This window comes from Saimiri boliviensis, chromosome 6 (genome assembly GCF_048565385.1).
Source record: "Saimiri boliviensis isolate mSaiBol1 chromosome 6, mSaiBol1.pri, whole genome shotgun sequence".
Classification (NCBI taxonomy): domain Eukaryota; kingdom Metazoa; phylum Chordata; class Mammalia; order Primates; family Cebidae; genus Saimiri; species Saimiri boliviensis.
Window position 1 is genome coordinate 64,225,075 of NC_133454.1, and position 27,298 is coordinate 64,252,372.

Below are 27,298 nucleotides of genomic sequence, written 5' to 3' on the forward strand. Positions count from 1 at the left end.
ATTAAACAAAACAAGAATATAGAATGGAACATTCCAAGATCAAGAAATAATTCTTGGAAATTAAAAATATAGAAGATGTAAACAAATTCCATATCAGCGTTGTTTCGTAAGCGAGTAAATATCCAGAAAGAAAAGGTAAGAGAAATTGAGGATCAGTGTAGGTTCAGTGGCCCATGAAGTTCCAGCATCCAATTAGGTTGATGTTCAGAAGGCCCACTGAGAATTATACCACGGAAAGAATTCTGTAAATCCCCAGAACTTGTGACAAATTGAAGGGGCCACTAAGTGCCCAGCACTATTAGTGCAGAAAGACCCATGCAAAGAAACACCATCATTAAGATGCAGAAACACCAGGAAAAAAGAGATCTAAGAGTTTCCAAAGGGGGAAATAGTTCACATGTGAGGATCAAGAAACAGAATGGCATCAAACTTCACTATAGCTAGATTTGCTGCAAAAGACAAAAAGGAGTATCATCAAAGTTAAGTGGGAAAATCATTTTCATACTAGGATTCTGTATTAAGGCAGACCATCAAAGAATGTTAAGAGCAGGGGGGTAAAAAGTTATGTTCAGACAGGCAAGGTTACAAAAATTGCTTCCGTTTTCCCACTAAAAAGAGGGAATGACATAAGATAGAGGAAAACAGAATCCTGGAAACCAGGGATTCCCCTCCAGACAGGTAAAGGGAACCTCACAGTTACCCCAGCTGTGACTCAGGCCCAGAGGAGAGCTATTCTAGATTTGGCAGGAGGGTGAAGCATCAGCACTCCAGGAGAGAGCTCTCTTACCTGCCTCTGAGAAAAAGAACACAAAGAAACAGAGATCCCCAATATTGAGAGGAAATGTACTCTTCCACAGCAGAGGCTGAGGATGAAGGAATTGGTGCAAAGCAAATACTGACTATTGATTAAAGGTTTCTGGACTGACTGGAATAAGAAAATGGGGATGGAGAATCCTGTGTGTGTTGCGGGGCTGTGGAGGGCAGTGGCCTGCATTAGTGAAGAATGTTATCCTCTTCCTCCTTCTTAGGAAGTCAGTACAGATTGCCTAACATGGAAAAATCTAGAAGTAGCACATTCTCTAGACACAGGGTAGTAAATACCAGAAAAAAACTTCGAAAAGTGTTTGAAAAGTTTGTCTCTGGGCAACAGAAAGTGAGAAATGGGAACTGCTGTTTTGTCATAAGCCTTGTGGTTCAGTTCGACTTTTAAAACTAATTATTTGTTTTATTTTCATTACAGAAAAGCTGTGCTACAGATGGCGGCTGTGCTGGTGTGAAAACCTGCAATTCTGTGGCACTTTGACGAATCTTCACATCCCACTGGACATGACCTTACCTTCCGCTTGCATAGTAGCTCACTCTTTCCAGAGCATTCTCTCATAGGTTACTTGATGTGTCCTTCAACAGCCCTATGGGAGTCATGACACAGTTACTAAGTTACTACCCCATTTTACAGACAGGGCAATGGAGGCTTGGAAAAGGAGTAACTTAGCAAAGTCACATGGTCAGCTTCCTCAATTTCATGTGGTATAAATAGAACAGTCGCATCATTCTTAATAAAGAAGTGAAGACCAAAACTAAAAACTTCTGACACCTAGGCTGGGTTATTTTTAACTGCATGATATATCCTGAAATGTGGTCTTTCATTTTATTTATTTATTTATTTGAGACAGAGTTTTGCTCTTATTGCCCAGGCTGGAGTGCAATGGTATGATCTTGGCCCACTGCAACCTCTGCCTCCCAGGTTCAAGCAATTGTCCTGCCTCAGCCTCCCATGTAGCTGGGATTACAGGTATCCACCACCATGCCTGGCTAATTTTTGTATTTTTAGTAGAGACAGGGTTTCCCCATGTTGTCCAGGCTGGTCTTGAACTCCTGACCTCAGGTGATCCACCTGCCTTGGCCTCCCCAAGTGCTCGGATCACAGGTGTGAGCCACCACACCTGGCCCAGACATGTGTTCTGAGGAGTTGCTCTGTAAATAAAGTGTTCTGTGATCCCTCGAGTATTTTTCCTCTGAGAACTTAAAGTACTATGGTGTAGTGTGGATATCTCAGAAATTATGCAGTTAAAAGCGAACCAGTTTAATCCCCTATTTTCTAAACCTATGGAATCTTGCCACCTTCTGGGGAAGGGGTGGGAATGGAGAGATTCCCGTTAACAATGAAGTTTCATGAAGCAAAACTGGATATTCTGACTGGGGCCAGGTTCAAGCCCAGAACCAGTGAGCAAAAGTGGCAGGTCCTAGAAGAGAGACTGGAGGGATCAATCTTCCCCAGGAACAGTGGCTTCTAATGTGCGGATGAAATGGAATCACCTGGGAAATTCTATTGGGAATACAGGTTCCAGGGTCCACGAAGAGATGACTGCTTTAGTGGGGCAAGCCTAGGAATCTGTATTTTTAAAAAGCCCTGTGTGGGAGAAGCATCCAGGTTTGGAAACTTTGCTGGGGCTCTGAAGCCCTGCCTAGACTTAGCTTCTGAAACTGAAAAAATCTAGAGTCCAGATGCTTCCTACCATTTTCTAAAAATGGCAATAAACGATACTTGAGAATTTCAAAGCACAAAATCATCTTTAGACATCATGGAGTCTAATTTGCTTCCGTGACCACCACTTGCGTTCTTCCCATTTTTATCCAACCTGTTCGTCTCACCCTTCTCTTTTTCAGGGCAACTTCCAAAACAAAGCAGTGTATCAGCTTTCACTGATTAGCCTCCAGCGTTTGCTGTGTGGTCACTGCCCTTAAAACCACCCTCACAAAGTGGGGTGGAAAGAGAGGAGGAAGAATCACATTGAGTCACCTGTCCTGTCTTACCGAGCTCAGTGAATCTTTCCAATCAACAGGAAAATGGGTGAGTTACAAAGTGTGTCACTAGCACCATCTGGCGGCTTCTTAAAAGTACCAGTTTCTATGCTGTAGGCATGTTGAGTCTCCACACATGAAGGGACTCCCTGTGGTTACAAAGAATATTCCTTTCCTATAGGGCTGAGCTTAGGCAAAATAATAAAGCTTGTTAAAGTGACTGTTTCTGGAGACTCCTTTCTTAGCTTTATGTATGTGTGTACATATTTAACAAACCTATGTGAGTACATGCCATGTGTCACATTCTCATGGAGCTTATGCACTAGTGAAGAGATAGAGACAATTAATAGATAAACCAGTAAATAAAAATAACTTCCGCGTGAGACGGTCTGTTTGGAAAACGAAGAGGGTGATGTGACCAAGTGACGACATCAAATTGGGTCATCAAGGCAGGCCTCTGATGCAAGACAGGGAGGCTGCCTGGCTGGAAACAGCGCCCGAGAAGAGAGCACAGCCTGCACAGGAACCTGGAAGAGGAGAGAAACTAGAGAGGCAGATCCCACAGGCCAAACTGAACCGGTTGGATTTAATTTAAGGGCTCCTGAAAGTCTTTGGAGGCACAGGTGCCAGGAGGAGCAAGAGGGGAGAAGGTGCCCTGGGGTGGCGGCAGGCGGGGCAGTTTCGTGCGCTGGGCAGCTCCCCTCCAGGAGGCACAGGCCGTCTCCTTATGACTCCACGGACATCACACAACCTCAGGGTTGGGAGGGACTTCCAAGTTTGCTCCAATTACCCGTTCCGTGTCTCCATCCCCTATAGGAAAAACACCTCTTTTTGTGTCTAAGGCAATGGGATTTTGGTGGTGTTACTACAACATAACCCTAGCCTACCCTGACTAATGGGGGGGAGTTGCGTTCCCTGCAAATCAACAACAGTGTCTTAGCTTCGCAGGGATGACTTTGATAGGGGTTCATGATCTTTGAGGATACACGCAGTTTAACAGGGATAAAAATTTGCCTGATGGTCACCCATCTCTGATTGCTTCCACCACTTAAGGTCAATCAGAAGAAGTCTAAGTCCTTTTCTTCTACAAGACCTGCACATACTTGGGCTGGCTCTCATGCTTTTCCTCTCCCTCCCAAGCCTCCTCTCTTTCACTGCCATGTGGATACATATTAGCTGGGTGTGCTGCTGAGGAGCTCGTCAGGTACCTCACTGGACAATATGGAGGGTTTTGGACTAGCAGTCAGTCACATTCTCTAAGGTAGGGAAACAAAAGTGCCCTTCACTGCAAGAAGCAATCATCCCAGAAAGCCAAGGAGGTGACCCGAAAGTGAGCGAGAATGTTCTGAAATGCATATTTGTGATTAGTAGCAAAGTATTTTTTTAGTCCAATGTTGGATGCTTTTTCATAGGCTCAAGGAAGCTACTCCTGCATGTCTTAGCTTTTCAGAAGAAGGGTCATAAAAATAAGACAGCCAGTATAGGCTTTAGGATCCTAATAATTACAAAACATTGGTAGGAAAAGAACCATCTCTGACCATAATCAAAGTAAAATAATTGCAAAGTGGCACTGAGAGGAACCCCCAGGAAAGGGGGCGTCTCTATCGGGGGAGCAGGCAACAGTGAAATCCAGTCATGGCCATTCCTTTCAGAGAGTTATTGTGGCTCCTGAGATCCAAGGGCATTTGGGGTATTGGGAGTCCAGTAACTTTATAGGGTCTAGGTAACATCACTGTTGTCTTCTCTAAAACTCATGCAACTTAGAGAAGCAGATCGTTCAGGAACTCACTCATGTTTTCCTGGATTTTACCATCTCAGTACATAGGTTCTAAATGCTTGTTAAAAATGATCCAAACCTTGATTCTTCCTTCTCTTCTAAAGTTGCTATGGCCTGGAAGAGAGTTCCCATTACACCTTCTCCCTTCCACACCCTAAGATGCTTTATAGAGTAGATTAAGTGTGGGAATCAAGTCTTTCCTGGACAGCTAGAACATCACCCGTCTTCTCCTCCAACTAACCCCCTTCCCTACTTTCCAAGCAAAACTGACCTCCTTTTATGACTAACTCTACCAGTGCTTAGTCACTCACTCTGGCAGTCGAATTTGAGATCATCTAAGTCGACTTTGCTTCTGTGACCAGGAACCAACACCAGTAGTCCAGGTGCTTGTAACATACAAAACTAAACCAAACAAATGATGGGATTCCTCTGCTACTGAAGATGTCCGGCTACATTCCAACACCCAGTACAAAGGCGTTCTCAGCCCCTGCCTTCCATTGCATTACCATGGATACTAGGGACCCAGGAGCTCACTCCTTCAGGAAAGGTTGGTGGACATGCTATGCTACAGCATTATTTCAGGCACTAGGATAAAAATGAACAAGATAAAGCTCCTGTCCTCTTGGAGTTCACATTCCAGAGAAACTATAGATAAAAAAGAACATAAAGCAAGCAAAGGGACAAGAGTAAATGACATGCTACATGAGAGAGGATGGTCAAGGAAAGTCTTCTCTAAGGGGGTGGCATTTGAGAAAGACTTGAAGTGGGGGAGTGAGCCACATAGATATCTGGCGCCTGCAAACCTCAGCGAGAGGAGTGTCGGCACAAAGGCTGAGGCAGAAGCGGACTTGGCATGTCTATGGGAGGATGAGGAGGCTGATGAAGCGGCAGTGAGAGGGCAGAGGGAAGGTGGCTGTCTGTACCTGACTCTCAGCAGCATTCACGGAGGCCCCTGCCCCTCTGCATATCTTCCATATCTCTGGAGCTAGAGCAAGACACACCCTCTCTTCATTTCCACAAGCTGCTGCTTCTCCAATACATGGTTAGAAGCTTGTGGATGCAGGACCAAACTTTTGCTATCATTATGGGGTCTCAAGAGTGACACCTCACCTGGCAACCTATGCTGCCCCTCAATTTCTTTTGCCCTACAAACTGCTAATCCTTGAGCTTGCCTTGGGGGCTGTAATTGTCACTGTCTGCTGCAGGAAGCTAAAGTACTCTTCTTCTGCATGATGCTGCCCTTGTCAGTGTGAGAACCTGAGTCCAGAGTGGAGTGGGAGGTACACATTCATGCTGTGCACTGCTCCCAGCTCTGCTCTCCTTCCAGGTGGGGGGTCCACTGCCTTTAACTCACGCTTTGCTTGCACTGGCACGGCCTTGACACTCATTCTGTCTGATGAGTTGTGTGACTTCTGGGCCACATTTTTAACTGCGCATGCAAGCCCCTCCAGTGTTACCCTTTCTTGCCACACCATCCCAGGAATTCAGTTTTAGGTGACAGGGGTAAGAAATGCCAGTGGCTGCTCAGAGGACTGTTACCTAGGAAAGCCACCAGGACCTACAGCAGACGTGCCTTGAGCAGGAAAAACACCTCTTTTTGTGTCTAACGTAATGGGATTTTGGTGGTGTTACTACAACGTAACCCTAGCCTATCCTAACGGGGGGAGTTGCGTTTCCTGCAAATCAACTGCAGAGTGTCCTAGCCTCGCAGGGACAACTACAACAGGGGTTCATGATCTTTGAGGATACACAGCGGGCATGCAGTATAACAGTGATAAAAACTGCAGGCTCTGGGGTCATAGAGCTTGGGCCTGAATCCCACTTAACCTCAGAGGTATAAACTCAGGCACCTTACTTAAAACTTTGTAGGCCTTGATTTACCTGTAAAGTGGCAATAAAAAAATGTTACCTCACATAATTGTTAGGAAGAATGAGTTAATATTAACATATGCAAAATACTTAGGATAGCCTGGTACATCATTGATCAATAAATTTTTAGTGATACTAGCTACTATCAGTGCAATTGCTCTACTCTTTTCCCTGGAAAGGCATTTTGCTTTACCTGATCTTGAAGCAGGAAAAGGTATATGTGTTTAAGAATAATGAGGCCAGGCCCGGTGGCTCACGCCTGTAATCCCAGCACTTCTGGAGGCTTGGTGTCAGAAGTTCAAGACCAGCCCAGCCAACATGGCAAAACCGTATCTCCACTAAAAATACAAAATTTAGCCAGGTGTGGTGGCACGCATCTGTAGTCCCAGATACTTAAGAGGCTGAGGCAGGAGAATTGCTTGAACCAGGGAGGCGGAGGTTGCAATGAGCTGAGATCGCACCACTGCACTCCAGTCTGAGTGACAGAGCAAGACACTGTCCCCAAAAAAACAAAATGAAAAAAACTTCATTATTTACCAAGTTTTACTATCCAGAAATGGAGAGCCAATCAAGTCCATCTCTCTTTAGCAACTGTTTTGTAAAATACCAGGCCTGCTTTCCCCATATTACTTTTTTTTCCAGAAATTCACTATGTTGCTTCTATTCTTGTCATCGCAAGTATTGAATGAGCCTATGAGTAACTAGGGCAATACAAAAAAGCGATGCCTGCAGAAGGCACCATCCACTAGCAGAGAAGGCGAAGCTCACAGAGGTTCCTGAGACCACTTCCCTGAACTGCAAAGTTGACAGATGCAATAGATAACCTAGAGCTAGATGTTGTTCTGAAACATAGACTCAGTTCAGTAGTCATAATCAGTGCTATCCAGATAATGCTTTCCACTGAATAATCACACAGGATTCATTGGTAGTTATTAGACTTCATGGTAAGCAAGTACTTTCTGCACGATTACATCATGCTATAGGATTCACTGTGAAGTCCCATTTTAACCTCCAAGGCTCTCTTCCTGTATCAACCATGGGAGACCTTTCAGTTAATTTTTTCAGAAAGGTTAACCCTCAATAAATTCTTAATGATACAATAGAAAGTGGCTAAATACTTAATGATACAATTACATATGCATAATATAGCCCTCTTCCCTTTAACTGCTGCATGGTCTTGTACTATTTCAAAGTAAAAGTCTGGGTAACTTTTATTTGGCACCTGCTCTCCTGCTGAGCCCTGTACAAACATCTATTATCTAATTTAATCCTCACGGCAACCCTTCATAGGTACTATTATTCCCATTTTAGAGATCAGGAAGTGATGGCTTCATCAGTTTTAGAAATCATTTTAGAGGGTTTAGGGGCTCAGCAGAGGTTTTAATAGTGGCAGTCCAGATTCAACTGGCCAACTCTAAAGTCTGCTTTGTGTCAGAATGTGCAGGTGTGACTTTCAGCTCCACATGAGTTACTCACTGTATGCCACTGGGCAGAGCATTTAACCTCTGTATGCCTTGTTTCATCTACAAACTGATGTGTTATGAGAAATAAATGAATTAACAGATGCAAAAGGCTCACAACTGGCAATATAGTAAGCAGAGTTCATTACTGCTGTTAAAAACATTGCTATACCGTTGCCCACAATTGGTAAAATATGAAAAACTTAAGCTAATTAATTGTGTGATGATAGTTCTTGTAAAAGTTTTGGCAAGAAAAGAAGGAACATCGCTTGGTCCTATGAGCTATTTGTTTTCCATGAGTGCAGTTTTCTGTTTGTTGTTACTTTGAGACAGTCTCCCTCTGTTGCCCAGGGTGGACTACAGTGGCACCCCCCCACCCCCACCAGCTCACTGCAGTCTCTGCCTCCCAGGTTCAAGTAACTCTCCTGCCTCAGCCTCCCAAGTTGCTGCGACTACAGGTGTGCACCCAGCTAATTTTTGTATTTTTAGCAGAGACGGTGTTTCACCATGTTGGCCAGGGCCGGGTCTCAAACTCCTGACCTCAGGTGATCCGCCCACCTTGGCCTCTCAAAATGCTGAGATTACAGGTGTGAGCCACCATGCCCGGCCAGAGTGCAGTATTTGAAAAGTTAGCTGCCAAAAATATGAATTAGCTACACTTCCCTAACCAGCCTAAATGTCTCAGGTAGTCTTAACAATATCACATAAGCATATAACAGAAGGCGCTAGAGTATTCAGCTAGCAGTATTTTCTTACCTCCTTTTTAAAGAATGTTGAATTTTCTGTAGTTTGTTCAGTTCAATTAGTTCTAATTTGTGCATGCCATTACTACAAATGAGTCTGAGGTTTAATATTTATACCAAGGGGAGAGAGAAATTAATAATACATTTCTGTTACCTTATCACCAAAGTGAAGGGGAACCAAGGTGTGAATGAATTCATTAAGGGGAACCTTAATGAATGACAGACAGCTCCCTCTGCAAGGAAGCAGCTTGTTAAATACGCTGCCTAGTTCTGTATTTCTCAGCCATCTGCACCAGGATTACATGGAGTGGGTACTGAAACTATATTCGTGAGTCCAATCCCAGACGCACTGGATGAGACCATCTGGTGGTTGCTCAAGAATCTTGTTTCACTAGCTCTCCAGGTGTTCTATATGGATTCTGAAGTTTGAGAACTACTTGCTGAATTTAAAACATAACTAGTGGCTGAGAAATCTAGGATGCTTTTCAAAATGTTTTTAGAGAATTAAGAACACTAATTGTGAATGACTCAGTGACAGCGGAAGCAGTTTTGTCTGCATGATATTCTAGTTTCTTAATTGTGGATGCTCAAACTGTCTTCTATGGCCTGGCATCCTCCTATGGGGAGAAACACTCTGCAGTTAACGGGAAATGCCGATGCATCTAATCATATCGCCTTCTCACAGACTGTCAAATGCAGGGTGAACTCCACAGCTTTTGCTTCATTCTCTCTTCTCAGCATCTTATATACCAACACCTACTTTTTGAGACTCAGCTATCCAAACCCTTTGCTAGGAGAAAAGAGTAAGAGCCCCGGAGTAACAAAAAACAGACCACACAAAGACCACACAATTCAGAATAAACTTTCAGGGCTCCAGTTCAGAACTGCTTTTGCTCCCCTGATTAGAATCACAAAGAGAAAAAGTTAGAGGAAGATTTATAGGTAGTTCCCAGACAGTTAACAAAAAGTGAGAGCAGCAAAGACATAAGAAACTTAAAAAAAAAAAAACAAAAACCATAGTACAAGAACATAAAAAGGACTGGCGTTAAATCACTTGGTAAAAACGCAAATCTTTTATCTCGGCGTGCCCCTGAGGATATCCTAACTTACGTGTGGTGCAGTAATCCACTGACATTAAGTGATGAAACTACACTGGCAACATGGTTGGAAATACATTCTGGAGGTACTTCAAAATGTCTAAAATAAAACTAAACCTTACACTTTTAAAGAGGTACACTCGCCTATATGAAAAACATAACTAAAATACCTTATTTCTAATGTTTCCAGATGCCCAAGGTTTTACTGAATGGGGAGTCAGTATTACTTTAAAATATGCCTCTTCCTGTACAATCACAAATGACTAAAACCTCAACCACCACCACTGTATTTGTTACTGATTCCTCAGTGATAAATACACATTTTAAGAGGTAGGTGCTGTATTTTTGTCAGTATAAAGGAAGTTTGGTAATAGTTGGCATGGAAAGCAGAATCCCGAAAACTGAGTAGAAGACCCATTGGAGCTGCGGCTGTTATCTTTTCCTTCATCCCATCTGAGCAGTTTCCATGGGAACACTTATTCAGGTCTAAGGATGCTTACTGAAGCAGATGTATCTTTGCTGAGATCTGGAGTGTGGTATGCAGGCACTGAAGAGACGGTTAGCTCACCAGGGCCATATGGAATGAACAGGCAACTTTCCCCGTTGCTGGCAAAAAAGAATCGGGCCCTAACACCTTAAAATGAATGATTTGTAATTTGACTCTCAGTAGGAAAACCAATATTCGACAGCTGAATATTGAGGGTCCTCCCCACCCAACCTTTAAGTCCTGCTTGATACTGAAGTACGTATTTTGAGAACTGTGGCAGCAGAAGGAACTCTGGAGCCCTGCTGGGCAGCTGGGTCACTTGCAGTACTTGGTTCACATCTAGAGCCACTGTCTCAGTGACACTTGATCTCGGTTTGCTGCGAGCCACTCACCACAGGTGGCTTTGTCTGAGGCATAACTCTTTTATGGTCATTTCACCCTTTAGAGAAAACAGGATGTCCAAGATGTTTCCTGGGAATCTGTAAAAATACAGTTTTATTCAGAATCCCCTTTGAAGGATCCTGAGATAAGCCGATTCAGTTTCCTGAAAAGTACACACTCGGGAACCAGGCTGCAAGAGCGGAGCGTGGACTCCTTCAGGAGCAGGAAGCAGCAGGTCAGCCCAGACTCTCCAGAACCAATCAAGAGGCCTTTACCGCTCTAAAGAGAACAGTGTTTGACCTGAGGGAAATGAGGCCAGGTGGCAAGAGATGGTAAATAGATAACAACGGGAGACACTTAGCCCCTTTCCCCAAATAACCTACCACTGGACATAATGGGAGGTGTCATAAAAACACGTGCTTTTGGTCCTAAGTTCCCAAGTCAATACCCCCACTCTTTCAGTATAATTCATATTAGATTAAAAAGGAAACACATACACAAAGCAGTCTGTTTTAACCTGAAATAATTCTGTTGATATTTGAATTGCTTTCAGTGGGACATTCGCTTTAAACCACAAGATATCTCCATCTCCAGGTACAAAAATCCCTTTTCCCTCCCCTGCCACCCCCCACCCAACTCTGCAACCAAAGAAACAAAACAAAACCCAAAACCCACAACTCAGCTTCAAATAAGTTTGCAAGAAATGAGACTCTAAATATTTACATATGGGGCAAGAAATAAATCACAAAACTATTTACAAAAATACACAAGCTTATATGCATTACAATTTACACCAGTTCACAAAATATTAAGACATAAAAAAACACTATATAAATTAAAATTAAAAACTCAAAAGTATGATCTAAGACTTCCTAGGATGCTTCTCTCATGCAGGTCATGGTTGAAAAATCAGGTTTTTCTATCTCAGAATCTAAACTGTAAAACCATTTTTATTCTTTGAACATTAACAGTACTAATCAGATAAAGAAAAAAGACCCTCTGTGCACACTGACATTATCTTGCACACATTATAATACACCATTCCTGACATTTCTGTAACACACGGTGCTGAAAATCACATGCCTCTAACCATGTGGAAGAAGTAACTCTCTGACATACTTTTGCTTTCATTATTACTTTCTTAACACATTCTGCTCAAGCAATACTTTGCCAGCATACTAAATGGGTGACTGACAGGGCTGAAAACAGAGAAATGGACTTTGCAGGCTCCTTCTTTAACTAAAGGGGCATATTTCAAATGTACATTGTTTGCATCTGTTACTGCTCCAAATGTAACCTACTCCTCTGTCCCCACTCATGTTAATAGTAGTCCCTGCTCTCTACAGAATTAGTCCTACAATTTTTCAACCTGACCCTAAATTTTAAAAAATGCTTTACCATTGTAAGAAATGGGCAGGCCCTACTTGTGGGACCATCCCAGGGACTTGCATGTTTGAAAGGAAATTGAATATAGTAAGAAATAAGGCTCAGATGTAATTTATTGATAAGAAAATGGCACCTCTGGGATTGTTAGCAAAATTTCTAGCCAGACGTCCAGGGAATATTTATTTCAATCAGACCAAACTGTGGAATCAGAATTTTGCCAAAAAGATAGTATCTGGAGGCATGGCTACGAAAATGTCAATAGGATTAAATTACAGATTTAATGTATAAGGCAGCTCCATTTCCTTGATCATAATGTTCCACATCAAAATTTGAAAGTAATAACATTCAGTTACTCTATTTGTGAAGTCACACACAAGGTGAACTGTGCTGAGGTATCCGGCTCACAGTGATTTGCAGTCTGGTTTCCACCCCACAATATTAGAAAGGGAAAGATGCCGGCAAAGTGTTTCAAATAACTGAATCCAAAGTTAAGGCTGTTGCTAGCATGCATTAATGAAGCAACTCTAGACTTTATCTAAAGTCTGTGTTTCACACTTATACCAGTAATTGCAGTCATCACTCTATATTTGAAATATTTACCTGATATTTCTAAACCTATAGGACATTTATTAATAAAGAAATTGTTTTGAGGAACTGACCCTACTATTTATAAAATAGACTTTAGTTTCAGGACTAAACAACCTGTATGACAACAAACCCACAGACATTAAAACTGGACTGGACTCCCTGGGTTACCTCCTTTGGGCTCTCCGTTACTACAGCCGTGTGTAACTCCTCGTCACAGCAGCCCCTCTTCCTAACCTCCATGCTGCTAGTGAGAACTTACAGGGCTGGTGTGGTCTCCGAGGGGCAATGGGTTGCCTACTTGACAAAAATATGATTAAGGTAAAAAAAAAAAAATAGTGCCACATATTCACCAAAGGTCAAACTTTTATATGTAGCACCCAGGGTGTTTTTGTGCCAAAATGGAATTATCCTATTAGGTTGCCTCACACTTTGACACCAGTTGGGTCTGCACTTTACTGCAGAGGCCTACATTTCCACAGACCTTTTCACATCTGAGTGTTTCAGGACTTCTGCTACAGTTTTCACTGCATCCCCCCAGTCAATTCTAGGGGAACGAAATAAAACCTTATAGAATATTTCCACATATCAATGTGTTGTTCTTAAAACATTTTATTTCTTTTTCTAAATATAAACCCTTAAAATGCACATTATTTTTAAAATAAAAACTGGCATGAATCCTAATCTTTATACAATTTCACAGCAATAATAGCAGCATGATTTTAGCCTCTTAAAAGATTTCCTCCTTTGCTCTAAATAAAAATTAATTTCAAGTTCTAAAAAGCCAGAGCAGCAACCATCCAGTAAATGGAATGCAATACTCCTAGCATCTTCTACAGACCGAGCATTTAAAATACGTGAAGGTATAAAACTTGAGTATTATTAAGAGTTATGGAATGAAATGACAATCTAAACTCAATTTGTAAACATAGGACTGCCTTGCTAGTCTGATGTATTTTGGGGGTGGAGGGAGCTGAGAACATAGAACTGAGTTGGGCTAGAGAGTTCCTACTCTAATAAGGAATGCAACTTCAAAAGTCGCGGCTTTTAAACATGTTTAACATGTCTTCAAAGTTATAAAGAGCTATACCTGAAATGCTGGTGTAGATGATAATTACAAGACTGTGACCACACAAGTACAGAGTAAGCAAACAACAGTAATGCCTTAGGACGGCAATGATAACTGCCCAGAACTCCAACTGGTGAAATGGGGCTGTGCACTAAGTGGTTATTGCAGGAACTTGCAGTCTAATAATAGATCATTCATAGCTACTTAAATAATTCCCAGGGACCCTGTACTCTGGTTTAAAAACAGAAACAAACATGTAAATTTATGTTCATAATAAACTATGTGTGTCTATCCAGTCAAACCATGCTGGGTTTTTTTTTTTTTTTTTAGTTTTTGTTTTTTTAATGAAAGAAAGTTGGTAATTTAGGAAAACCAATGGTATGACATGTTTTACTAGAATTACAATTCACCAAATATTATTGAGGAGTGGAATAAGAAGAAAACCTGAAGGCGGGCAATGCAATAAAAGCCTGGATATAGTTTACTGGTGCTAACAAAGTTCACTGGCAATAAGAACTTTACTTTGTTTCACCTAAGAAGGTTCCTTAAATTCTAACTTTTAAAAATCCCTTGTCATAATAGAAGCCTGTTCGTTGAACCGCCAGGAACAAGGATGAAGGATGAAAAAAATATAAAGAGTATGGTTCAGCCTGAGTCTAACTGGTCTGATGTTTTATGATGACACTACCAAATGTTTAAAGTCTTAATCTCTTGTTTTTAATTATAATGTTGCTAACTGTCTGACTGACTGATCTTGAAGGATCAAAGATTTTTCCATTACTCTAACTGAACACAAGATCCTTCTCGGATGGGGACAATGAAGTGAGAAAAATGTGTCGATCTGGGCAAGTTGTGCAGCTACCAAAGGAGAAGCAGGAATACCACAGGGAATGCAGAGGCCTACCAGGAAATCCACGTGAACTGCTCTCAATTGCGCAGCAGACACTAAGAAAGGACAACGCTGAATTCAGATTCAGTGAAAGGCAGTCCTCAGGCTCTTTCAAGCTAGCCCTAGATGGCAAGTATGGCCTGTGACAAATTTCTCTACTAGGTTTCAGCACAGGGCTTTACCATCCTTCAGATCTTTTTTAAAGACAAAAATGACAAAAGTCTATAGATAGAAGAGGTGGTAATGAAGTCGGGAAGGGGAAAAAGATGGTGACTTGTTTACTTTTATTATCTTTTTTAAATGTGGTCAGGGTTTTTATAGTATTTTTTGTTTTTTTAATCTTTTTGGTTATTGAAAAAAATAGAACAGTCCACTGTCCAGCAGAGGCTGCTTCAACTCTATTGCTTCCAGGGCTCATTCTGCATGGATCTGTGTTTCAGGATGCTGCAAGGACAACTCTGTGGGCAGGAAGGCCCCTTGACCCAAAGCTGTAGCATAGGTCCTGCTCTGTGGATGAGGAAAGCCAGGAGGCACATACGTCCCCATGCCACCCCCTCCAAAGACTCCTCGCTGGTGCTGAGGCAGGGAGTGGTAATCCTCCAGGTTATCATACTGGGACACTACAGTCACACTGCTCTGACGCTTGACATGTGGTTGGTATTGGTACAGCATACTGGGGTCCCTCTCCACGTTCTGGGTATGATGGAGTTTGAGGCTATGACTCCTCTCTGGTTTAGGGGGTGGGACCATTGACTGAGTGAGGTGTTCTTCCTCCTTGTAGCAGTCTCTGGAGTGTTTCTCTGGGGCAGAAGGCTGCCTGCCCCAAGGCCGCTCCATCTCTTTGGAGAGCCTCACCTCTTTGTGGTTCAGTCTTAAAGATTCTTGCCCAGATGCAGCATATTTTATTCCAGAGTTATGGTAGCCGACTGGCTCAGAAGTGTCTGGAATCCCTTTGGAACCATAATCTAACTGGCCAGTCCCCTGGGGATATGGGGGCCCATTTTTTGACTCACAGAACTGCCTATGGCTTGCTTCCTGGTGTGCCCTGTGCTCAGGTAGACTGCAGCCCATGTCGGGAAGCTTCCTGCTCCTCAGGCTGCTCTGCTTCTGAGGAAGGGATGGCTTCTCCGGCTGCACGCTACCATGGCCTCCGTGGTGGTGAGCTCTATCCAACTCTGCCTCAGGATGCCTCCTATAGAAGCGGTCCTCTCCCTCGGGACTGATGGCCTTGGCTGTGTGGCGGCTCTCCTTTCCCTCTGCCACTGAGAGAAGTCCAGTTTTCCCAGGATCTGATTTACTCCGCAGATGGATGACATAGATCCCACCCAAGTCATCCTGTACAGCTGGGGTCATGTTGTCGTATTGAGACATGACAGGCCCTTTCACCTTCTGCCGAGCACGGCTCTCTCTCCGGATGGACTGCATGCGGTATTTTTCCATGTCCTCAAGATCCCATGAGGTGTAGGTGTGCTTTACATCAGCAGCCGGAGGAATGTTGACTATATTATGGTCATTGGGCGAGAAATAGCCAGTTGCATTGGCCCGGGGACGTGGAGGCAAACCAGCATAACTGTACAAGTTCTTTCCTTGCAGCCTAGGATTATAGAAAGCAAAATCTCGACTGGGAAGGCGGTGAAGGGGTCTCAACTGGACTGTGCCATAGGTATCCACATCACACAGAGCCCCATCTGGACTGTAATAGGAACTAGAAGAACTAGAATATGGGCTATACCTGTAGTGGACTCGGCCGTTCTCAAAATAAGGCTGAAGCTGAGTTACGTGATAATCTGAGCGGGCCTGGGAGGACTGATATGGCTTATATTGGTACACAGGTCTTGGGCAGTAGGCTGGTTCATCATCTGGGGGAACTTCTGTCCGTGAAATGGGAACAGAGCGAATCATGGAAGATGGCGGGGCATGGAGAGACTGCACTCTCCGGATGGTAGGGTACGGTGGAATGTCTTCAGGGTAACAGGCATTCCTAACAGAGGAGCTCAAAGAAGACACGTACTCGATCCGGCTGCATGGCTTGGAGTGGTGTCCAGATGCGTTTCTTCCTGGGGCCACATATGTGTTATAACGAAGACCCATGGAGGCTGGTGGCTCTGACCTGGCACCATACACTTGGTGCTGCTCCAATTTATTGTGATGTGGAGGTACACTCTGGGGACGGTACTGGCAGTTTGGAGTCATATTGAAATGCACAAAGTTTTCTGGACCAAAGGGTTCAGTGGTGACATCAGGCCTAGCAAAGGAGGAGTAAACTGTTTTCTGAGAAGCATGCTTAGGTTGTGGGACAGGAATTGGTAAAGGCAACACATCATCCACAGAGGCGGATGAAGCAGTGACAAAGGAATGATAATTTGAACTGCTGGTGGCATCTGTACTGCCGGAGTGTACGGCGGCAGCCATCTTACTCTCCATCGTCCTGGTCGGGGGCAGTGGTACAGGAAAGCCACAGGGGTGCGCAGAGACAGACTCAGCACGCAGGTGCAGCAGTGGGGCCCGCGCACCATCCCGCACTTTCTCAGGCAGGCCTGGCTGGACAGCTGCAGCCATGGGACACTGAGCAGCAGCTGCACCACCGTCACTGATGAAGACAGATGCAGGGTCATCCATGGCTCGAGGTTCAGGTGGCCTCTCTGGAACTGGAACTATTCCTTGAACCTATTGAAAGATGATAATACTATGGTCTATGCTTTGTTCGCTCTATGAATCAAGTACTATTAAATTTGTAACTCACAAATTGAGGCTGGTTGGGTAGCAGATTGAACTTACCCAAGCCATGTGGTTGCAATGACTCTGTACCCATTGCTAGGAAAAGAAGGCTTATGTTGCTATTTTGTACAGTGGTCAGTATCATTTTTGGAGAACCATTCAACGTTTTCTAATTTATGAGAGATTTTAAATGTGAGATGAGGTTGCCTATGGCATTAACCAAGTAACACTGTAAAGCTTAAAAATACATACCCAGTTCTGTATACTATCTATTAGTATATACTGTTCTATGTATTATCTAATAGTCTAGCTCAGTCTCTATACCAAGGACATTTTTCAAAAATTAAGAGTTAATTCTATCATCTGGAGAGATTTTTGAAATCCACAGTTATACACAGTGCACATTTTAAGCCTTCAAAAACAGGGAAAGGGAATATTCAAATCAAAGGCTACTGCCTCTTCCCTTTGATTCCACCTAGTCTGACCCACAGGCCAAAGATAATCCTCAAACTGCAAACATGCTATCCTTGAGAAGTAGTAGCTAGACACAGCATCCTCCACTAACGTCTAAAATCTTAAGTCCTATTAATAGTTCAAGGTGACCATAAAACACACACACACACACACACACACACACACACACACACACACACACACACACACCTGTGGCGTTTTAAAATATGAGGAAGTTCGGAAGAAACCCTAGCATTCTGCATACTACATTCTCTCACTGAAACAGGTGCCTGACTATGGAACAAACTGCTAGTGAATGCTAGGAAATAACAAAAAATCCCAAGGCACTATAATCTCTTATACTTCCAAAAAGTCGTCAAGGCAAAGTCTTACAAATGTTTTGAGAGTAAAGTATTTTCATTGTGTAGCTGTGAATAATTGGCAGAGGGTGGGCAAATGACTTGCCCAAAGTCACAATGAGTCAGTGATGGAGTTGAAAAAGAAAAAAGCAACCCATAACTTTAAAGTCCACTTTGTCTCATTTGATCATGATTTCTTGTGTTACTTTGTCTCATTTGATCATGATTTCTTGTGTTACTATGAATAAAGAACCAAGACACGTTAGGAGGAAAAGGGAGCGTGTATAGTTAAGTCTAAGAGCTACTCCTTTCTTGGGGAAAAGCCAGCATCAAGGTAGTGGCAGACTCCAACCTCAAATGGGAACTATTTCATGAAAATCAGCCACAGAGCTTAAAAGTAATTGTTGCATCTGACTCGAAGATAGCAACACGCCCTGCTAAAAAGTGACATACCTTTGGTAAAAGTATATTTCATCTCACTGATATCCTCCCCTTCTTACCTTGTGGGAATTATTTAATCCTATACTGGTTGCTGCTTGTACCTGTCCCACGACTAGTGGCTGCTCTGCAGATCTCTGGGAAGGTGGAGGGGGAAGGGGACGATTAGTTCTGTGTGTGCGCTGAAGGGTGGCAGCAGCGAAATCAGCAGTGGTGGGTTGCTCAGCCACATCCCAGCTGGCTTCCTTGGTGCTCATTTGGGCTGTTGCTGGAGTAGCTGTCATGTAAGTCACGTGGGCTGTGCTGGTATTCTCTTCGGGGGACCCAGAAGGATGGCAGATTTTATCTCTAGGTAAATTAGGAGGTGTGGGTGATTTGTCTGCAAGGGACCCACAAGGAAGGAAGATTTTATCCCTAGGTATATTAGGAGGTGTGGGAGATCTGTCTGCAAATTCTGAAGGGTGATGGGGTTTATCCACGCTTGCACCAAGATGAGAAGGAGGCTGATCTCCATTGTAGAAACGAGGTGGAGACTGATCCTGATCCGTGAAGGAAACAGTTGGTATACTGTTCTTCCCAGACTGGTCTTCAGGGAAACTTGCATGATCATCAGACTTCTCTGAGTCTAAGGTAACTGAAGTAATTCTGGCCTTTTCTGGGTCCCCAGATAAATAGGTTCGATGTGGCTGATTCCCTGATAAGTCTACTTGGTGGTGTTGCTCCCCAGATTCAGTTGTGTTGGAATGGGTAGGATCCCCAATAGCTGCTGTCTCTGGGAGAGGATGGTCAAAGTTTCCTGGTGGATTATTCTGGAGGTGGAACTGCTCTGCTGGTCGATCGGTTTGGAAATAGGCCTTATCTAGAGTAACAGCAGAGTAAGAACTGGGCAGATTATCTTCAGTTGTAGCCACTGCTATGTCTCCATAATTTGTACACCCAGCCTGAGAGGTCCCTGGTCTCTTCAATGACTGAGTTGAGGCTTGCTGTGCAGACTCAGCTAATGCTAGCGCCAACATTCGGGCAACATTTTTCGGAGGCGGTGGTGGTGGGATAAGAGAGACTGAACTGACAGGAACGGAATCCTGAGGGGGGTCATGGGTAACTGCTCCTAGTAGGAAATTGGGAAAAAAAATGAGAGTGAAAAGGTAGCTTACGTTATCCTAAATGGAAAGCCAAACACTCCCCATGTGATCATTAAAAAACAGGTGCCTTCCATATTTCAAAATGGCAATCCATGATCTTCTATCCCACATGCAAATGCTGTAGAAAACACATTTGGTTCAGAAGGAAAACTAAAACAAAGAGTGTATAAAGACTGCAATCTCCTCTTGAATTGCTACAGAGATGGGGGGGAAAAAAAGCAGGTCCCTCACCTGGCTCAGAAAAGATTGCTTAGAAAACAAGCTTCAAGTGCTTGCAGATTGTTATTATGAACAGTTTTTACATTTGATGGTGTAGGCTGGCTTGTTAACTTGGAAGGCTACAATAAAGACACTTTATTAGAAGAGAAAACAGAATCAAGAGCTATGCAGTTGTGCAAAAATTATCCACGAATTCTCACTGTCCAAAGATATAAGGGGACTTTTGTGAAGATTTGAAGCAGGACCATCGGCCCTTTTGGGGAGCTTTGTTTGACTGCTTTTAATTTAGGGCTTTGAGCCATCAGCACCACCCAGAAAAGCATTCTCTTTGATTAAAGGCTAGCTGTGGAGCAAATTTCTCTTTTAAAAGGCACAGATGGCACACAGGATTGAAGATCCCTCTTAACTTAAAGAAAGAATGGAGGAAAACAAACGGTACCTGTCTGAGTCTGTCCAGAAGCTACGGCCTTACTCTGACTGCTTGAGACAGACTGATCCTCTTTCCCTGGCAATTCTACTTCTTCAGCAGCCACCTGGTCCAGGGGCTGGACTTCAGATTCACATCCTTCTTGGGCCTCTGTCTCATTTGTTTTCATCTTTACTATCTGGGTGGGGGATCTATTTGTGACATCCCTTTCTTCAATGCTTTTGTCCCAGGTAGAAGATGATGTATTCTGAGCTGTGGTGTTTGAGACTGTACCAATGACTTCCGACACTCGTGGTGGTAGGGTCACTGAAATTGGCTCAGATATGCTCATAGAAGGTGATTTGCTTAATTTCCGTCCTATCTTCGGAGAGAAAGCATAGACGACTTTTTCAGTAAAGGAGGATGGCTTAGCTGATTTCTCTTCAGTTGGACTTAAGTCCAGGGTAAAGAATGGACTCAGTTTCTCCTGAAGAGGAGAGACAGGTTCAGAGCTTGCCGTGCTTCCTGGAGTCTGACACTGGCTACCACCTGTTTCTGCATCCTTTTGATTGGCACTTGGTCTATCCTTGGAGTATCCTGGTGAATCTAAAAAGGAAGCACCACTCTCCAGACATTCTGATTCGGCCTTAGGAGGACTACATTGAAATGACATTGGATCAAAATCCAGGCTGGCTACTCCAATGTCTGGTGGGCTCAAGTCAACATCCTCGGCTGAATGAGGAGACATAAGGGCTGGGATATGAAGCAACCCTCCTTCCTCCTCACTCTCATTGTCATGAGGCAGATTATCATAGGAGTTACAGCGGTTCCCCAGCATTTCTCCATTAAAAGAGGCAGACAGTGCATCACTGGAAGATCTGGGTCTTCTGGGGCGGAAGAGCTTAGAATCACCTAGAAAAAATGAACAACAATTATCAAAGTATGAACATCCTAGGATACACAATGCTGTGGTAAGTCACCTACTTACACATCAGTAACTTACTACCTAGGTGAAGAAAGTGTTACTTCTCATTTTCTTTCTGAAAATTCTTTCAGTGCAAACATATCCTTTAAATTTGAGATAATAGAACTCCCAAACCAAAAGCTAAATAGCAAACATGTGATAAAATTAGAGGGAGAATGCAGTATTTCATGGTCTGGATAGGAAAAAGAACTCAGAATGCTCGGATTCTATTACTAATCTAACACTGATTTCTTGGTGTGGGTTTGGGCAAATTTTTCATTTCTTTGTGTCTTACTTTATCACTGGTCCTCATATGACTTATGAGGTGGAATTAATCACCTTGAGTGGCACTTTGAATCTATAATAGCAAAATGGATATTTTGGAAGGAGGAACATCCTTATAATATTTAAATTTCTAAATAGCTTGAACTTCTCTTCTCAAGTAAAACATATTCACAATCCCATAAAGTATTTACATATATTTAGTAAAAAATTCCTTTCAGATACTTAACAAGAACGTCATCTTTTTTCTTTCAGAATAGGCTTTAAGTTTTTCAAGCAGAGTCCTCAAGAGTGGCAGAGAGTATTACATAATTTAACAACATTACTAAATATCCAACTGGTAAAACAGAAACTCTCTATTCTATTACGATTATTTTAACTGCCATAGTTAAAAAGTAACTTAAAGAGGCAGGAACTGTCTTAATAAATATAAATATATTGGCCGGGTGTGGTGGTTCACGCCTGTAATCCCAGCACTTTGGGAGGCTGAGGTGGGTGTACTACCTGAGGTCAGGAGTTTGAGACTAGCCTGACAAAATGGTGAAACCGCATCTCTGCTAAAAATATAAAAGTTAGCTGGGTGCGGTGGCACACAGCTGTAGTCCCAGCCACTCGGGAGGCTGAGGCAAGATCATAACTAGAAATGGGGAGTTCAAGGCTGCAGTGGGCCGAGATTGCGCCACTACTCCAGCCTGGGTGACAAAATGAGACTCTGTCTCAAAAAAAAAATATATATATATATAAATAAAATATATATATATAAATAAAAAATATATATAAATAAAAAATATATAAATAAAAAATATATATAATATATATAATATATAATTTATAATATATATATAATATATATAATATATATAATATATATATGGGTGTGTATATATATGGGGGTGTGTGTGTGTGTGTGTGTGTATGGGTGATCAGTACCTTTGTGAATGTGTGTGCGTATACATATATACACACACATACGCACACACATTCACAAATGTACTGATCACCCATAAAATTAATTCCTTACAAGTATCTTCTGTTTAACATTAGTATCTACCTAGCTTGCTGGATTGTTTTTGTAGGTTATCTTGACTAGTTCAAGTGAACATCTTGGAAAACTCACATGATGTCAACCACACAGATAAAGTGATGTGGGAGAACTTCTGGAATCAAAAGCAAAGCTATTGGTCAGTGAGGATCTGGCAATTAGAAGAGTTATTAAATGAAGATGAAAAAACAGACCAAGATGATGATACCTCAGGATATTTCAAAAGAGCAAGATTTCACTTGCTCTTGAGTATCACTGTTTTAAGAAAAGCCCTTTGGAAATCAATGTAGCTCTTGGTTAGTATTTTTAAAAAGGATCTTATTTGTAATTCTGCTGCAATGGCAAAACGCAATTCAAATAAATAAATAAATGTCCTATTGTGCTATTACATAGTTTAAAAACAAGAGTTTCTTCCAAATTGACATTGAATTATTTATTCTAAAAATTAGTGCATAGATATAACCATAATCTAACTTTTGCTAAATAAAAGATAAAATAAACTTATTTGCACATTTTTTTAGCTTTGTTTTTTAAGATACATTGCAGTCAAACCTCTTTTCGCTCTTAAACCATGAAATTTTGGTCCCTATTTTAAGAATTTTTTTTGTTTTGTTTTGTTTTGTTTTGAGACAGGATTTTGCTCGTTACCCAGGCTGGAGTGCAGTGGTGCAATGTCAGCTCACTGCAACCTCTGCCTCCTGGGTTCAAGCAATAATCCTGCCTCAGTCTCCCAAGTAGCTGGGACTACAGGCATGCACCACCATGCCCAGCAAGTTTTTGTATTTTTAGGAGAGACAGAGTTTCACCATGTTGGCCAGTCTGGTCTCAAACTTCTGAAATCAGGTGATCCACCTGCCTCGGCCTCCCAAAGTGCTGGGATTACAGGCATGAGCCACCATGCCCGGCCAAAGATTTATTTTAAGTTGCCTCCTCCAAGTACTAATTATCCTTGCATAATAAGGATCAGATGTAATCAATCCAATCTATGAAATTTAAGACCAGGTTAAGCCATTTGCATGACAAAACACTAATGGTCTAAATATCAAAACTGCTTCATTATACACTTTATAAAATTATGCTCCCATTGTGAAATCTAAAGAATGACATAATAATAACACAAGTTTTCACTAGACATTAATAAATATAAATGCTTAACTTGAAATATTTTGACTATTTTTATGTAAACTGAATAGCAGTCATGCCAAAAATGAAAAGATTAAAGACTGCTACTATGTGAAAGCATCAATGAATTTTAATCTGAATACTACTAAATAGATACTAGTATTCCTAGGAAATGAGTTGATAGCCTATTTATTAAGCACAGATATGTAAAAATATACTCAATTGCAGTATTCTTTTATGCAATATATTACAGAATAAAATGACTGATGCTTTTAGTCTTACCATCAACTGCATGGAGAGATGTAAGAGACTCCTCACTTTTAGCTGAACGGAGGGTTCCTTCTGCCCTGCCACCTGAAGAATAAAAACCAAATAGTGTGAAATTTATTATTTGTTACATACGTGGTTAATGGGATCAGTGTTTTTCCTGATACATTTAGGAGTGATACATTAGCTGTACACTTTGACAGCAATTTAGTACACTATTATACAATGTGTTACATTGTTTTCAAATGGTTTCCGTGTGAAAAAATCTCTCTAAAGGATTATGAATTTGAGCATAGAGATTAACTAAGATGCTTCTTTCTTTTATATTTCCTAAAGACCAATATGATATCTTGAGATGATATCATATTGGATTATTGTAGGTCCTACACCTAGTGATTGGTGTCCTTATAAAAGAGAAAACAGAGAGACACGGAGATGGCATTTGGAGATGGAGGTGGAGGTTGGAGGGATGCTGCCACATGTGGGAGCTGGGAAAGGCAAGGAGGGATTTTTCCCTGGAGCCTTTGGAGGGAGCACAGCCCTGCTGATACCTTGATTTCAGACTCTGAGCCTCCGGACCATAAGGAAAAAAAAATTCTGTTGTTTTTTACTACCTGACTTGTGGTAATTTGTTACGGGAACTCTGGGATACGAACACAGGTAACTTTATGTACATATACTGAATCTTATTCGCTAAATATCTTCATCCTCTTTAACCCCTCGGAAGCACTAGGAACACTTCTTTTTTAAGTCCTTCCTCCTCTGTTGAGGACAGCACACATATCTTTCTTCCTCTGTCTACCTTTCTAATCATCTCTTCTTACTCTCCTCTCATGACAACTCTTCATTTCTCATCTTTAAACACTGCTTCTCTCCAGAATTCCACCCAAAGCTGGCTTCTGTTCACTCTGTTCCCATCTCCTGCAATACTATTCTTAGGCCCTTGTCAATTAGGTGAATCCCTACTTTTCCTTGAAAACTCTTATCAATGGTTGTATTTTCTAACCACTAGCCCCTCCTCTACCAGAGTTGGCAATTCCTACCATAACTATTTCATGTAACTCTCTTTTTTAAGAGATAATGTCTCGTTTTGTCACCCAGGCCGGAGTGCAGTGGCACAATCATAACTCACTGCAGCCTCAATCTCTGGGGCTCAAGTAATCCTCCTACCTCTGTCTCCAGGGTAGCTAAGACTAGAGGTGTGTGCCAACAAACCTCAGTTGTTTGTTTTTTCTTTCTTTTCTTTTCTTTCTTCCTTTTTTTTTTTTTTTTGTAGAAGCAGGGCCTCACTTTGTTGCCCAGGCTGGTCTTGAACTCTTGGCTTTAAGCGATCTTCCCACTTTGGCCTCCCAAAGTGTTGGGATTATAGGTGTAAGCCACTGTACCTTGTCTAAACCACTATTTCATTAACTACGATTCTGTGCTAAAATTTACTTTCTTATACATATGCCTTCCTAATTTGACTTGGAAGGCAGAGGTACTATCTTAATTTTCTATCTGCAGAGACTGCTATCAAAATAGCTAGTAGAGGCTCTACATGATTGCCAACTGAATGACCAATTAATATTAGTATAATTGAACATTATACTTCTAACATTACCTAAGAAGAAAGTACTACTATCCTTCCTAGATTCAGAAGCTGTTAATATCAACAGAACATGACTTTTAAACTATTTTTAAAAGAGTTTTTCGACAGTAAGATTTATTTGATCTAATAAGATACTCTATTAATGAGACACCTAATTGAAAAAAACCATCTTTAGTTAAGAGTTATAAACTTGAAAAAGATATTGCAACATAGTTTTGTAATTTTTTAAATATAAAAATACAGATCAATAAATTTAGATAGTATTTATTTTACAACAATAGACAAGCTATATGTGAATTTTAATCACATTCTTATTACATATAATTGATATAGTTTCCTTAAACTATATCAATTGGATATTTCTACATATTTATATATAATTTATGTTACTTTTCTATTTAAGGATAAAGAATTGGTAAAAGAAGACACTTCATATGTGTGACACAACTGTGAACACGTTATGGAAGCAGATCATAATAATATGTGAAGAATGTGCCCAGAGCAACTCAAGACCATCATGGCAGCACCAGAAGTGAGAACCTCCCAGGCATTTACCTTTCAGAGCCATGGCTTTCATCTCCGAAGGCTCACTCTCATTTCGCTGCAGCTTTCGTTTAGAAACCGATGATGATTTTCCCAAGTTGAAAAATGAACGCCAGCTACCCACAGGAGATTTTTTCATCTTATTTTGAGGTCTCTTTCTATGAAAGAGAAAATAATTCATCAATATTAAGATAGCCATGGGTCTGTCTTTTCTTATAGAAAAGAAATGAACACATGACAGAAAGAACCAAACGGCCTGGAGAAGCATAAGTGAAATAGTAAGCAAACATCCACCTTCCAGACAGCACACTCTACACAGTGCAGCCAAAGCAGGAAATGGATATTAAACATGCGGATTTTAGTATGAGTAACTATTTTCACAAAGATCATTTTATACATAGTTTAATATTTGGGTTCAACCTCACAAACTGCAGAATAAGTAGGAATAAGATGTACCTGGGAATAGGAAATATTAAGTGTCCAAAAATAATACATAGTTAAAGAAAATAATTTTAGGTGTGAGTAGAGAATAAAGGTTAAAAAAAAAAGAAGAAGACAAGGATTAAGAATAATAACAAACATATACTGAATGTCAGGCACTGTGCTCCCTGCCTTATATGTAGTATCTCCTTTATATCAGATATAACTACATGAGGTAGGTACTATTATTCTCATTTTGCAGCCAAGGAAATTATGGCACTAAGAAGTTCAAGTAACTTCCTTAACATTATATAACTATTAAATTATAGAGTCAGGATTGAAATCCAGGTCTACCTACATCTCAATATCTACTCTTTTAACTACTACTCCATAAGGAAATCTTTGAGTAAATTATGGAACTAAAATATAAAATCAAGACAAACTCAGGATGACAAAGTAAAAGAGTATGCTCTGACTTTTTGTTGATAGAACGTTTTTAGTCACAGGAAGTGAAAGGAAGTTAGAGGAGTATACTAAAATACGGGAAGAACAAATTCTAAAGTTATATTAGTACTACCCAATCCAGAGAATCAAAATCCTTACATTCATGTGTAATAGCCAAAGGAGTAGCAGAGACATCAAAAATAACTTTTACATACATTAGTCTTCCTACTATAACCTAGTAAAGAAGATACAGAAACCATGTTATTATCATTTCTTTAGAGTAATGGAATTTCAGAGATGGAAGGGACATTGAGAGAGCAAACTGCTGCAGTGATTCTCAAATTTT

At 41.4% G+C, this 27,298-nt stretch overlaps 1 protein-coding gene across 11 annotated transcripts in view; it reads right to left on the minus strand.

Annotated features, from left to right (window-relative positions):
• Positions 1-10,383: 10,383 nt before the first annotated feature.
• ARHGAP32 (Rho GTPase activating protein 32) overlaps positions 10,384-27,298 on the minus strand; it is a 298,214-nt gene continuing 281,299 nt past the window's right edge. For all 11 annotated transcript variants that reach the window (XM_074400857.1, XM_074400858.1, XM_039470493.2 and 8 more), the window contains 5 exons: positions 26,101-26,246; positions 23,973-24,044; positions 20,314-21,192; positions 18,576-19,621; positions 10,384-17,212 (listed from right to left, as the gene is read on the minus strand). In XM_074400857.1, the coding sequence (XP_074256958.1) occupies positions 14,960-17,212; positions 18,576-19,621; positions 20,314-21,192; positions 23,973-24,044; positions 26,101-26,246 (4,396 nt within the window). In that variant the 3' untranslated portion in view covers positions 10,384-14,959. The remainder of the gene's footprint in view (positions 17,213-18,575; positions 19,622-20,313; positions 21,193-23,972; positions 24,045-26,100; positions 26,247-27,298) is intronic.